At 41.3% G+C, this 12133-nt stretch overlaps 1 protein-coding gene across 1 annotated transcript; it reads right to left on the bottom strand.

Annotated features, from left to right (window-relative positions):
* Nucleotides 1–623: 623 nt before the first annotated feature.
* On the bottom strand, nt 624–1451 carry LOC124150631 (uncharacterized protein K02A2.6-like). Its single transcript, XM_046522591.2, has one exon. It carries the CDS (start codon nt 1449–1451, stop codon nt 624–626), a length of 828 nt encoding a protein of 275 aa, XP_046378547.1.
* Nucleotides 1452–12133: the final 10682 nt, after the last annotated feature.

Here is a 12133-nt window from a genome sequence, read left to right as displayed (position 1 = left end):
GCACTGATAACCTGAAATAAAGAAATAAACACACATTGCAATCCACTTTTGCAATAACACATGAAATTAACTTTGGAGTCCATGATAACAGAATTTTTTACATTATCAGACACATCAACTGAAGATATTAGATCAGTCTCTGAGTTTCTGTGGTGTCTTGATTACACGACCACTTCTTGATTTCTTCAATTGCTGTTCGGGTTGTGGCTGATTGCTTGAATGTTGAGGTGATGGAGTTGAGATGAGCTTGGTGACTGGTTTGGTAGCGAAAGTGACTTTCTTCTTAGGAGTTGCTGTTATTGACTTGTTATTGTTGTTATCTGGTTGTGGAGTGGAGAGCTTGATGGGGAGATTTCTTTGATTAGTTGCTGCTGTAGTTTGTGAAGATTGTGTTGTAGCTGTTTCTCGAAGTTGACTTCGGTTGCCACGTAGAACACTTCCCGCTGCTGTTGAAATGATGTATGATCTGGGATTGTACTGGTCAACTTTCACAATAGTCCCTGGAATCCATGTTCGAGTTTCCTGGTTGTGAAATCTGATAGATTGTCCTGGGAGCAGTGGAGGTAGTTCATGATGTAGTGAGGTACGATCATGATGATTCTTCATGGATGATTGAGCTTCTCTTAGTCGTTCACGCTGTTCCGCTGCACAAACACTTGTTTCCTGCCGGGAGGGCAGTGTGGTAGTGAGAGGTCTAGCATTTCACCTGGTGATGGGAGGCCAGTTGCGATGGGAGTAGCACGGAGATGTAGCAATGCTTTGTCAATGTCTTGGCCGTTCATAAGACATTTCTTGACGATTGGCTTTACTGTTCCGACCATCCTCTCCGCCAGACCATTTGATCTTGGATAGTGTGGCGACGACGTCACATGTGTGATTCCCCAGTTCAGACAAAACTGTTGGAACGGGTGCCCACTATATTGTGTTCCGTTGTCACTAATGACAGTGTCGGGCTTACCCAGGATAGAACACATGAACTTCAGTTCATTAGTCACTGCTTGACTGCTTACTGGATGTGGTATCTGCTTTACGATAGGATATTTTGAGAAATAGTCTGTGACAACGAGAAAGTGCTTGCCTCGAATTTGGAAAAGATCAGTTCCAATTTTGCGCCATGGAGCTGATGGTATCTCATGAGGTTCCAGTGGTTCAGCTTTGTTCTGTGGCATCAGTTCTTGACACGAAGCACAAGATTTGATTAATTTCTCAATGTTTTTGTTGATTAACGGCCAGTAGACTGATTCACGAGCCAATTTCCTGGTTTTCTCAACACCCTGATGTGAAGCATGAAGCTGTGTGAGAATATCTTCCTGAAGAGATTCTGGTATGAGCACTTGACGACCTTTAAAGATGATGCCATCTTCAACTGCTAACTGATCCCTGAATGACCAGTATGGTCTTAATACTTGCATGACAGACTTGATGTTCTCGGGCCAGCCTGTATGTACCATTTCCTTCAGTAGGTTGAGAGGTACTAAGTATCTGCACATGTAGCTTTCTTGAGATGTTCTTGCTTTGAAGTTCCAAAGTTGATTAGATCCATGCTACAATCATCAACATCGTAGAGACTGATTCCATCCACTCTGGTATCAAGTTGGATTTCAGCTGTGTTCTCAGGATTCGGGAGTCTCGACAAGGTGTCTGCTAACGTCATATCCTTGCCGGGTCGATATGATAGATCAAAGTTGTAGCCTGTGAGCTTCAAGAACATTCGCTGGAGTCTCGGTGGAGCCTGGTTGATGGGTTTCTGATGGAACATCACAAGTGGCTTGTGATCTGTGATAACATGAAAATGGCGTCCATACAGGTAAGTATGAAATCTTTGTATTCCATGAACAAGTGATAAGGCTTCCCTCTCAATGTTTGAGTAGGCTGATTGTGTAGGTGTAAGGGATTTCGATGCGAAAGCGATTGGTTTCTCCTGGAGAAGTGCTGCACCTAGTCCTTTCATTGATGCGTCGACCTCAAGAGTCAATGGCTTGTCCATGTCGTAGTAGGCGAGACATGAATCTTCATTCACGAGAGTCTTCAGACGATCAAAACATTGTTCGTGAATAGGTTCCCACACATAGATAGCGTCCTTCTTCAACAGATCACGTAGTACCTTGGATTCTGAGCTGTAGTTAGGTATGTACGAACTCGGGTAGGTAAGCATACCAAGGAATTTCTGTAGTTCCTCTTTGTTGACAGGTGAAGGCATTTTCTGAATGTCAGATATTTTGGTTGGATCTGGACGGATTCCTTTGTCGGTGTACAAGTTACCAAAGAATGGGATAGATTTCTGTTTGATCAGACATTTCTCCGAGTTGAAAACAAGTCCTTTTTCTTTGGCTCTGGTCATCAGCTTGATGAGGTTGCTATCATGCTGTTCAGTTTCACCACAGACGCACACATCGTCGGTGATGCCAACCACACCGGTGAGATCTTCGAGTATCTCGATCAACTGCTGCTGGAAAATGTCTTGGCTGACAGATAATCCAAACGGGGGTCGTCTGAAGCAATACCTGCCAAACGGCGTCCTAAATGTTGTCAGGAGCTGACATTTCTCGTTGAGATGTATAGACCAATAGCCTGCCTTGGCATCTAGCTTGGAGAAGAATTTGGCTTTGGCAAACTCCGGATTCAATTCTTTCAAGGTAGGTATCTTGGTTGGACATCTTTTTAGAGCATGGTTCAGGTGAAACGGATCAAGGCATATGCGTAAGGAGCCATTTTTCTTGGTGACGTACGTGAGTGAGGAACACCAGTCTGTATGTTCTGTTACACGTTTTATCACCCCGATGCTTTCCATGCGATCTATTTCAGCTCTGATTTTATCCTTCAGGTGTATGCTGCACTTCCTTGGAGGATCACAGAAGGGCTCTGCATCTGGTTTCAAGGTCAGTTTAGCAGATGTATGAAAGTTCCCAATAGTATCAAATTGTTGAGGATACTTCTGTTTCAGATCTTCCACACTGTTGATGGGAGAAACTGTTTCTGGCTTGATTTCATCACAGTTGATTGTGACTATGTTGAGTGATTCACATGATGAAAGACCAACGATGGCGGGACCTGGAACGTCGACTACGTAGAATAGCGTATTTTAAAAAGTCTCTGAATTTACACTTGATTGACATGGTACCAACACACTTGATCTCCAGACCGTTGTAAGCGACGAGCTTGATACCGTCTGCAGGTTGGAGAATATCCGCATATGGACGATCTCCGTACATTTGTCGAAATGTTCGAACAGGAAGTGTGTTTCCAGCCGCGCCAGTGTCGACCTTTAGACGAAGACTGTGGATCCCCTTGATCATCGGAGCTTTGACCTTGAGATCTGTGTAAGCTGAATCACGGCCTGTGTCGATAGCATCCATGCATTGGTTGGATATGGTGACTACATGATACAGAACAGAGTAATCTTCATCGTCGGTAGTAACTGGATCGTTGTTACCATGGTTACTGTCAACTGAGTTGAAAGTCTTTGCTGGTTTCTGTCTATGTCTACTTTTCGATCAGTGTCTACCTTGTCGAGATGTCTTCCACTTGGTTTTTCGGCAGAACTTGGACCAATGACCTTTGGTATCACAAGCATTACAGGTGTCTTGATAAGCTGGACAGGACTTCGGCTTGTGTTTCAGACCGCAATTCTGACAGGCTCGATACTTGTGGTTGATGGCGTTTACTTCGGCAGTGGTAGCTGGTTTTGGATTGAGATCTTTGACTTGACGATGACCTGCGCTGATCGCTTCATATCGCTGACCTTCTTCTAGAGCATTGGAGAGGCTATAGCCTTTGGGTTGTTTCAGCAAATCATGTTGTAGAGCCTCAAAAGGAGTGCTAGCAATTAGCGATTCCAGTATTCTTTCTTGAAGTTCTGGTTCATCGAACTCGCACTTTAATACTAGTGTCTTGCACCTGGTTACAAATTCATCTATGTTTTCTTCCTCCTTTTGTCTGAATTGCATCAACTCAAGTCTATACACTCTAAAATTAACTTGTAATTTGAGTTGTTTTTCGAAATAAGTCCATATTTTATCTGGATCTTTTAGGTCACGTTCACTCAAACCTGAAGCGTTCAGCCGACGTAAACCCTCGTTGCCAAGTCCACGTTTTATCTTCAAAGCGATTTTTTCTTTGTCAGTAATTTCTTCATCCTCACAGAATAATTGCAAAGTCTGTTTGAATAAACTGAATGTTTCGCCGATATCCGCCTGTTGCCAGTCCATAAAGAGGAATTCGAGACATGCTTCTGGTTAATGATGACACCAAAAGTTCGAAAACGAAACTTGGTTACACACATGTTTCTTGCCGGTATGGCAAAAGTTCGTTTGATGGTCAAACTTGCGTGTTTAGCGCTGTCCGCTACTTATGGCGTAATCCTGGTGATTAATCTTGTTTACCGCTGCCACCGTGTTATGATAGTTGCTTGTTTATAAGCTTGATGAACGGTAAACGATGACATGTTTTGGTTCATAGGCGATGGTCGCCATGCTTTTATTACCAGCGCCAAAACAGTTCGTACAAAAGTGGCATTGACACTTTAGACGAAACGGGATTTACATATAAACGAAATAAGATTGTTAATACATCTCACAACATTGTCCATAACAGTTATCATCGGTTTTTCTGGACCGAGTTCATAACATTAATCACTGGTTTGTCTGGTTGAGATTTGAGATGTGATTATCTTAAATATTTGGCATATAACAAGACTCACATATGATTACTTAAGTGATTTTGCTGCCTTCTATCTGTAAGTACATGTGGCAACAATTCTTTTTGATTGCTAAAATCTTTGTACATAATGCTGCAGAAACTGAAGTCCTGCTTGAGATCCCTGGATGAGTACTCCAGGTTGACAGTCTGGAAGGACCAGACAAGGGAGTCCTTAACAGAGAGTGAACCCCTTCAGATATCAGAGGTGATTTGCAGACAGCGATGACGAGGGTCCTGTTATTTCAATGGAGGCCGACCGAGAAGTTGTATGCCAAATGGTACATGGACACACAAAGGCTGGTCTGGCTAATGTGAGAAGACCAACCAATGCCAAGCTTCTTGTCTTGAGCCATGTAGTAAACACTTGAAAGGAATGATAAATGGGACTTATTGTCTTTAAATGTGGACCCAAACACAAAAAGGAAAGTTCACAATTCTACTAACACAATGCAGCAGGGATAGAGTCCAACTGGTATCCCCTCATCCTGGTTCCTGTTCATCCATGGCAATATAGAGTGAAAAGGAGGATTGAGGGAAAGTAAGTTCTCTGAACTGGTGAACATAATCCGTAGGTACTGTCAAGCGAACAGTTATCACACTCTGTTATGAGTATTGAAGAATAGGATGAAATTGCATACTGCATCAGGAACCATCATGTGAACACTGTTCAATGTGCGATATAGGCATATAAATAAAAGAAATTGATAATTTGATCGTTGCTATGTTTCATTTGCCAGCTGTGTAAATGGGGATGTTTCATGATTTTGCCTCAGTTTAATAGCCACACTTATCTCATGAAACCATGCATTGCTTGGGCATTTCAGGAATAAATAACACGTGTTTCCTTAGCTCTGAGAATGTCTGATGACACATTGATCTGTTATGTCAAAGGTCAAAGTCACAACCAGATTAAAGTTTGTTTGTGGTCTAACTTTTCCTTTGGGCAGGGGTCGAAGTTGGAAAAAGGTCGTGCGTGACCTATATATACTACATTTCCCTCTAAATTGCCTTTTCTGCAGAAGTCTTAGTAACTCTTATACATATACTGGTTATATTATTTTCATATTTTTGTCAATGATATGTTGAATTCTACCAAAGGACTGCATATTTGGTTTATGTGCTGGATAGCTCTTTGAAATGTTTTTGAAATATTTATCACTGATATTGAAGGTCAAATTCACACTCAAAAGTGATAACTCTTAAAGGGGTGAAGTGTAAGATCAAGGCAATAGTGAAGGGGTCATTCATAAAGTATTTCTGAAATTATAAATAAAATGCCTGTTTCTGGAGATATTTGTGAAGTATTAAGCACATAGTTGTTATATTATTTGAATACACATATATGAGCAGTGGTTACAACTCCAGTGTCAAATTAACTCTCTTTTAATAAACGAATTCACAGTAACTGAGGAAGAGCTCACTGTAGTACCATAAAACTAGGGTGAGGCAAATTTCAATGAAGTTAGCATTTTGGATATAACAAGTACATGTACCATTACAAATAGTCTTATTATCATCTCACTAGGACCAAAGGCCCAAGTGAGCACATTCTCAATGACTTTTTCTTTTTCTCAGTACAAACTGGAAGTCTGGACATGAAATTTAAGGATATCAGTATACAAGAACTGATGTTTGTTCATTAAATACCATTAACATCTGAAAAGAACAATATATGAAATTGAACAATTGTCTCCAAAAAAATTTAAGGAGGATATTTACCATTAAAGTAACACAGAATATTACAACAGCCATCTGTTTGTTATGCACAGGCTGACATTATTTACCAGAAACAAGACATGAAGAAAATTTGCATCCGGATACCTTCTGGAAACCTTCCAGAAACCTTCCAGATGCCTTCAGCAACCTTCAAATTTCTTGGTATTTTCAAGATAATTTTGTTATGTGTTTCACACTTAGATGAACAAAATGCTCCCCCCAAATTTTGACATTTGGTTTTGAAGGTTTCCGGAAGGTATGCGGGCCGGATCCAAATTGGGAAGGTATCCGGAAGGTTTCCGGAAGACGGAAATCTACACTTTTTTGCTGTGAGTCATCATCGCCTGTATGAAGGAGTGTGTATAAAATAAGTGTTGCAGCTGTTTCATAGGACAGATGACAATTCTTACTCATGATGAATAGGAGGGTATCTTGCAAGGAATGTCCAGAAAGGATGCTCTGTTCAGACACAAGAGGCTTATTCACAGCAGGAAAGATGTTAATAGTCTGCCCATTTTATCGCCGTCACCGTCACTTGTTACACCATCGCCACCTTTCACATTCCTTCAAATTCAGTGACAATAGGTATGTCCGGCTGTGGTAAGTCTATGTTTGTCTATAACATACTGCAGAGAGGACTGATCAATGCACGACCGAACAATATCATATGGTGTTACACTGTGTGGCAACCCCTTTACGATACCATTCTTAAAACTCTACCCCTAGTACAGTTTGTGAAAGGGATACCTTACAATCTCGAAGATGACGAATACTTTGATGACAGTAACCAGAACATGATGGTGTTGGATGATTTTTTATCTGAGGTCAAGAACGACGAGCGGATAAGAATGACGAGCGGATCTTCCGCCTGTTTACTCAAACCTCACACCACAAAAATGTCATTATCTTCCTGTTATTGCAAAACCGAGAGGCAAGGAATCACGTGACACTGCCTTGAATGCCCATTACGTTACACTTTTCAATTCACCTGTGGATAGACAGCAGGTGAAATGTTTTGGCAGAAGAATTTATCCCGAAGGCATTGATAAATTTATGACTCTTTATGAAAAGGCTGTTGAAATGCCTTATGGATGTTTAACTAAAATTTAGATTACTGCGTAAATATTGTCCAGTGTACACAGTGCACATTTCCCTTCAGAAAAAATACAGCTAAACGCTACACGGATACAATGAGTTTGAATTGTTGCACAACGCCAAGACTTCACGGTGAGCATGTAAGGTTCTTTGTGTATCTTTAGCAATGAGTCTATCACATTAATTTTATTGAATATGGTTTACATAAATTTCGTCGAAATCATGTATTAACTGATCGGCTTATCTCATCAACTCATCGTTATTGACAGCTACATACATAAAGAGCACCCATCAATCTACCGAAGTGATACGTGTTTGGTTACTTGTATGTAGTATAAAGTAGAAGATGGATAACAATTTATTAGAATTGACATTGTTAGTTATCTCCCGTTCGTTCAACTGAAGCTATACAATATACAACACAACACTGTGTAGCACACTATCAAACTAATTGTATTTTTTTAATTAACTCTTAGTAACATTTCAAACATGAGGATGTCGTTTTCATTCATGGTGCATCAAGCTATCCAACTCCAATCGGAGCTTCTTGTTCATGAGCTCAAAGTAAATGGTTTGCTGAATGACTTTCTTTTTCTGCTCAAGCAAAAACCTCATACTGCAGTCTGGTGATGTCATCCTGTTTGATCTTTCTCTTGGTGACACGATTTGATTTTCCCCCAGTCTGGACCAAAGGCCTGAAAAAATACATTGTTTTTGGATCATGCGAGTCTCCGTGTGTATATACAGTGAATGTTACGCTATATACGCGTGTGTTAAAGGCCAAAATTAGTATGAGTGTTTCAATCTAAGGGATGGGCGAGTAGAGAAAAGGACTTGGCACTACATGTTTGTTAGCATTGCTGCAAGAAGTAAGATTCCAGTATTAATTAACAGGACATACTCTTCGATGGTAGTAATGTCGTCATGTAATGCAGATGCGTCAACAGACAGTTCTCCTTCTGGGTAGATCTGTGTGCTGGAACAACTGGGCACAGACGCTTCCTGAGTAGGGACATCGCAAACATTTTCTTCTAAAGCCCGTGCTAACAGGTGTAAAGTCGAAGGAGAGCCAATTACATCGGCGACTTCCGTACCTGCACACACCTAAAGTTTTTTGCACACTTATTGAACATCAGTTAATAATATAATTAATATTTTTACACTGTTAAAACGGGAGAGGTACGGCACCAGGGTTATTATCATTTGTTTTATTACTAAAGGAAATGATATATTAGAATTGTATGATATATTTGTGTGATGACACGGCCTATTTTATGTCTGCAGCCACCTTCAGAAAAATGACTGCTATAATGTGACATATTTTTTCAACCAATTTTCGTTGTCATAAGAAAATTCTCTCATGAAAAGTATAAATGCTTCACATAAAATTTGCATTTAGAGACGAAGAATGTCAAGATTTGAACTTAACATCGAAAGACACAACATGAACTTCTTGGTTTGGAATAGGGGTAATGAGAGTTGCCCCCCTTCTCTTTCCACAATGGCTGCCTGTCGGAGAACGGATGAGAAATACCATTACAAATGTAAATATGCACTGTGTATTTTATCACACGCGGCAATTTAATTGAAAGTGTTGTCAAAAAAGTTGGTTAAATGTTCTTTTTTCATTTCCTTTTGATTAATGATCATCAAATCATGTGCAATACCCGATTCCCCATAGCCTTGTATGAACAGCTGATTAGGCTACTAGTTCGTTGTATCATGTAAAGTACTTTTTTAACACTTACAACAGTTTGTGTATCGATTTTTTATTGAATACAGGCGACACACCCATTTGCATCACTAGATCGTCCGATTCGATGCCCGTGAGTCCAGTGAAACTGGGACACTCCTTGTAAATGTCCACTATCTTTTCACTCGTCGTGGAAAGTGGGGCAATACAGGGCCCTCCCCCGGTCTTCCTCATGTCCAGCTGTCTGTTACTGAATTCTCTTTTGGCCGTCTGGTGCATGTTCGTCCATTTTGTTTTTATTTCTTTTGTTGTACACTGACAAACACCGAGAGCGTTAACTTTGGAAGTTATCTCTGCCCAAATAGCCTTCTTTCTTTCGTGGGTGACGGTGCTACACAACTTACTGTTAAGTATGGAGATGTGTTTCTCCACCAACTCGGCAATAAGCTGAATTTCGGAGCTGTCGAAATTCTTGTTTCCATTCCTAGGTTTAGGTGGATACGATGCCATTTTGACAGACGACCGGAAGTAACGCGTACGTGTTTACGTCAAGGAATTGTGGGAAATATTTAGGGGAAACACCGAATTTAATGACAGGTTAATGAAGACACTTACATTAAGGCATCATTAGATAATGATATGCTAATAAACGGTTGATACAACCGATTTTAATGATGCCATTAACTAATGGTGCATTAAGCATTAAATGTATCATTAGGGTTTAATGTAGCTATTAGTTAATGAGGCTTTGATACAACCGGGTCCTGAAAAGATACTGAACAATGGCGTCTAAAAGAGATGTAGATGAGATGCTTCATTAGTAAAGGTAACTTTGGAGATGTGAAATGCAAATAAATTTAGCGAGGATTTTACTTGATGATTTACTGCTCTGAATGATGACCCTGACACTGATCTTCAGATAGACAATGACAAATACTCCACACGGCATGCAGTTCCATACGTACTGTATTTGTCCGGACACTGTTCTACTGGTTTTGCTACATCTATCAAAAATAACCTTAACTGTCAAACTCGAGAAGGTACAAATTGAAAACATGAATTTAGGTTGAGCAGGCTTTCATCTTCCATCAAAGTCATAAAACTTTACCGTTTTAATTATTACATACAACGCATATATTGTGATGAACTGCGTTCTGTTGAGACAATTACATGTACATTGTCCGGCAAACGAAAGTATACCTGCAGGCCAAATAGGAAATCCACGGTTCTGTATTTGAAACTTATATCACAGTCATGTTTTGGACTTCAAGTTTGAAGTGTTTCAGCGACTGTTTTCAGCCAAGTAAAGTATTGATAACGTTTGTATTTTGGGGTCAAATCCAGTTTTCAACAATATGCTACCTTTTGCTTGGCAGTTTATGTACACCGCCTGAAAATGAATATTAGATCTGATATATATACATTTTAAAGCAATTGTAACCGGCTACTTTAGTAATTGTCTGTTTATCGTTTTTTCCTTAATAATGTGACCACGGTTGACCGGGTGGCTTGAGGTACGGTTAAGCTCAGTGATCTCAGATGTGGGTATGTCAGTAGTCTAACGTTCGTTTAGCTCCATGGACTAAGGTATGTGTAGCACCGTGGTCTAACGCTCGTTTTGCTCCGTGGTCTAAAGTGTGAATAGCACCGTGGTCTAACGTCCGTTTAGCTCCTTGGTCTTATACGTACGTTGAGCCCCTTGGTCTAAAGTGTGGGTAGCTCCATGGTCTAACGTTAGGGTAGGTCTTTGGTCTAAAGTGTGGGTAACACCGTGGTCTAACGTACGGGTACCTCTATGGTCTAAGGTATGGTTAGCTCAGTGGTCTAACGTTCGTTAAGCTCCTTAGTCTAAAGTGTGGGTAACACCGTGGTCTAACGTACTGGTACCTCTATGGTCTAAGGTAGGGTTAGCTCAGTGGTCTAACGCTCGTTAAGCTCCTTAGTCTAAAGTGTGGGTAGCACCGTGGTCTTACGTTCGTTTAGCTCCGTGGTCTAACGTACGGGTAGGTCTATGGTCTAAAGTATGGGTAGCTCTATGGTCTCCTGTACCGGTAACTCTATGGTCTAAAATGTGGCTAGCTGCGTGGTCGAACGTACGGGTACCTCTATGGTCAAAGGTATGGTTAGCTCAGTGGTCTAACGTTCGTTTAGCTCTTTGGTCTAAAGTGTGGGTAGCTCCGTGGTCTAACTTACGGGTACCTCTATGGTCTAAGGTGTGGGTAGCTCAGTGGTCTAATGGTCGTTTAGCTCCTTGGTCTAAAGTGTGGGTAGCTCCGTGGTTCAACGTACGGGTAGGTCTATGGTCTAAGGTGTGGGTAGCTCAGTGGTCTCATGTACGGGTAGCACTAGGGTCTAAGGTGTGGGTAGCTCCGTGGTCTAACGTTCGTTTAGCTCCTTGGTCTAAAGAGTGGGTAGCACCTTGGTCTAACGTACGGGTACCGCTATGGTCTTAGGTGTGGGTAGCTCAGTGGCATAACGTTCGTTTAGTTCCGTGGTCTAAAGTGTGGGTAACACCGTGGTCTAAAGTGTGGGTAACACCGTGGTCTAACGTACGGGTACCTCTATGGTCTAAGGTATGGTTAGCTCAGTGGTCTAACGCTCGTTAAGCCCTTTAGTCTAAAGTGTGGGTAGCACCGTGGTCTAACGTTCGTTTAGCTCCATGGTCTAAAGTGCGGGTAGCTCCGTGGTCTAACGTACGGGTAACTCTATGGTCTAAAATGTGGGTAGCTGCGTGGTCTAACGTACATGTATCTCTTTGGTCTAAAGTGTCGGTAGCTCCGAGGTCTCCTGTACGGGTAGCTCCATCGTCTTAAGTGTGGGTAGCACCGTGGTCTAACGTACGGATACCTCTATGGTCTAAGATATGGTTAGCTCAGTGGTCTAACGTTCGATTAGCTCCTTGGTCTAAGGTGTGGGTAGCTCAGTGGTCTA

The sequence above is a fragment of the Haliotis rufescens genome, unplaced genomic scaffold (genome assembly GCF_023055435.1).
Source record: "Haliotis rufescens isolate VD_foot unplaced genomic scaffold, xgHalRufe1.0.p SCAF_119, whole genome shotgun sequence".
Classification (NCBI taxonomy): domain Eukaryota; kingdom Metazoa; phylum Mollusca; class Gastropoda; order Lepetellida; family Haliotidae; genus Haliotis; species Haliotis rufescens.
Note: the sequence above shows the minus strand (reverse complement) of the source record. Positions and strands in the feature narration are given on the sequence as shown.

Coding starts and splice junctions, on each gene's coding strand:
- LOC124150631 (XM_046522591.2), bottom strand. CDS start 1,451: ATGGTACATACAGGCTGGCCCGAGAACATCAAGTCTGTCATGCAAGTA.